This window comes from Octopus bimaculoides, chromosome 11 (genome assembly GCF_001194135.2).
Source record: "Octopus bimaculoides isolate UCB-OBI-ISO-001 chromosome 11, ASM119413v2, whole genome shotgun sequence".
In the NCBI taxonomy this organism is placed as follows: domain Eukaryota; kingdom Metazoa; phylum Mollusca; class Cephalopoda; order Octopoda; family Octopodidae; genus Octopus; species Octopus bimaculoides.
Window position 1 is genome coordinate 33,416,340 of NC_068991.1, and position 2,719 is coordinate 33,419,058.

General features: G+C 33.4%; 1 protein-coding gene across 1 annotated transcript in view; it reads right to left on the reverse strand.

Annotated features, from left to right (window-relative positions):
* Positions 1 to 1,768: 1,768 nt before the first annotated feature.
* The window catches only part of LOC106882056 (dihydroxyacetone phosphate acyltransferase-like), a 19,876-nt gene continuing 18,925 nt past the window's right edge, over positions 1,769 to 2,719 (reverse strand). The window contains exon 4 of the mRNA XM_014932617.2: positions 1,769 to 2,048. Coding sequence (XP_014788103.2) covers positions 1,954 to 2,048 — 95 coding nt within the window. The 3' untranslated portion in view covers positions 1,769 to 1,953. The remainder of the gene's footprint in view (positions 2,049 to 2,719) is intronic.

Genomic DNA, 2,719 nt, shown 5'->3' on the forward strand with positions numbered 1-2,719 from the left:
ATATATACTAGCAGAGATACCCGGCATTGCCCATGTTACATGCAATTGAAGAATGAGACTTTTCTCTCATATTCTCTGTAAGGAACTGGAATACATATGATTCGAATTTCATCAAAATTGCACATGAGCGTTCTTTCCCTCTTTACACACCCTAAAAAATTTTAATCATTCGACATGTATCCCATACTATTAATCTTTATGCACATATTCCAAAATTTCAGTCTACTGGAACCCTGTAAAAAGGATTTTGCTCCGAAAAATGGAGCTCATGGAGCTGAAAAATGTTGGAATGAAGGCCCCTATTGGGGGTGGGTGTATTAATGTCAACCAGAGAAAATTGTTTTGGCCTAAGACACTACATGGACCCTAAGTAAGGCATGTGTTAATTTGGAATGAAATTGGTTGTGTAGTTATGGAGTTTTAGGGATTCACACAGACACACGTTCTCATCTTTATATATCTGATATTTATGTGCACATTCCAAAATTCCAGTGTTATAAACCCTGTAAAAAAGATTTTGCTCCTGAAAAACGGAGCTCATGGAGCTGAAAAATGTGGGAGTTAAGGCCCCTATTGGGGGTGGGTGTGTTAATGTCAACCAGAGAAATTGAATTGTTGGGAATGTTTTTAACTTGGGTCTTATTGTATGCCTGTATGTATGTGAGAGTATAGTTTCACTTTAATAGTTTCAGTATGAAATTGAAAGTATTAAAGTGAAAGCATTTGAAATTACAGTAGCGACATGTTATTGTTTCACTTTTGAGATGTAATACTGAAATAGTGGAATAGTTTCAGTATTAAAGTTAAAGTATCTGACATTACAGTAGAGTGATGTTATTGTTTCATTTTTGACACGTAATACTGAAATAGTGGAGGGGAGGAGATATGATATTGCTGTGGGCTCGAACTATGCAAGAAGTTAAAAATTGTTTTGGCCTAAGACACTACATGGACCCTATGTAAGGCATGTGTTAATTTGGAAAGAAATTGGTTGTGTAGTTATGGAGTTTTAGGGATTCACACAGACACACATTCTCATCTTTATATATCTGATATTTATGCGCATATTCCAAAATTCTAGTGTTATGGACCCTGTAAAAAGGATTTTGCTCCTGAAGAATGGAGCACTTGGAGCTGAAAAATGTGGGAATGAAGGCCCCTATTGGGGGTGGGTGTATTAATGTCAACCAGAGAAAATTGTTTTGGCCTAAGACACTACATGGACCCTAAGTAAGGCATGTGTTAATTATTGGGGGTGGGTGTGTTAATGTCAGCCAGAGAAGTTGAATTGTTGGGAATGTTTTTAACTTGAGTCTAATATGTATTGTTTGAATTTCTTTTGAATTAGGAAATATATGTATGTTCACAGGGTTTGTAAACGAGAGCAAAGCTACAGGAAAGCAAAAGACGAATGATCACGATAATCAGTCAGCTACCCTAGCGTAGTCATTATTACTCCCCAATGTAAGATTCCTCACCATACAGGTGACAGACACAGCTGTAAGATGCATTACGAATCTATAGCAATTGGAAGGGCATGACCCAATTGAAATAACAACGTGTGACATTTGGAGTAAAGGGAAATGAAAGTGTTACCTCTGGAGTTTGCAAATGACCACTATACCGATAGGTAACTGTGCAGAAAAAAATTTACAATCAATAAATGTTTTAGAACAACCAGTCACTCATCTGGGAAGGCCTTGAAATCAATGTTACCAACTGGGGACTATGTGTGACCCAGTGATAATAAAAAGACTCAAAGGAGGTGTGCAGCAAAATAATTTTACTCAACAATTTGCAAGTGAATCACTGGAGGCAAAGATGCGTCTCATTTTCTTGACAATTTATGCACCACATTGCAGAAATCAGAATGTAAGTATATCAAAAAGGATAGTCTTACACTGTTGTACCGTTGAATTACAAATAATGCTCATCTGTTATGTTCAGGTGACCCTATAGCTTCCAATGGTAGAACTGTATTCGTCTTTGCTTAGAAAAAATGACTAAATTGTAGGTGTCAAGTCCCCATGAAGGGGTCTTTGTAACTTCTAAAAAGAAATTTAAGAAATATTACTTTATTTGTGTGTAATATGAATGGTTAAAATTTCATCAACATCAAAAAGATATGAATTTCCTTGGGGATTATGGCTGTTATGCATAGAATATAATTTCCAAATTTCATAAAGATCCATTCAGTACTTTTGACGTAGTTTTGGATAAAAAAACAAATGACTAATGTGTGTGTGTGTGTGCATGTGTATGTGTGTGTGTATGGGTGTATATATGTATAGATATATGTATACATGCATATATGTGTACATATTACATGTACATCTATATATATACATTTACACAAATGTATACATATACATGTATGCATTTAGATCTATATCTATATAATAATATTAGGGACAAAATCCAAAATTACAGGTAAAAACTCAATTAAAATCAATTTATAAAAAATTAAAATTAAATTGAGCTTTACAGATTAAAATATATATAAATATATAGTTTTAGGGAAAAGAACCAAGTTTCATGAACTCATTGATGAAAATCCACTACCACATATAGAAAAATTAATAATTAAAAGCACAATAAATTAGTATAATATAATACAAAGTAAATATCATAAGATAAAGATAATATAATGACTACGTGTTTCATAACTAATTTTCAAATAGAAAGGAAATTTAAATCGATTAAAATCAATTAAAATTAT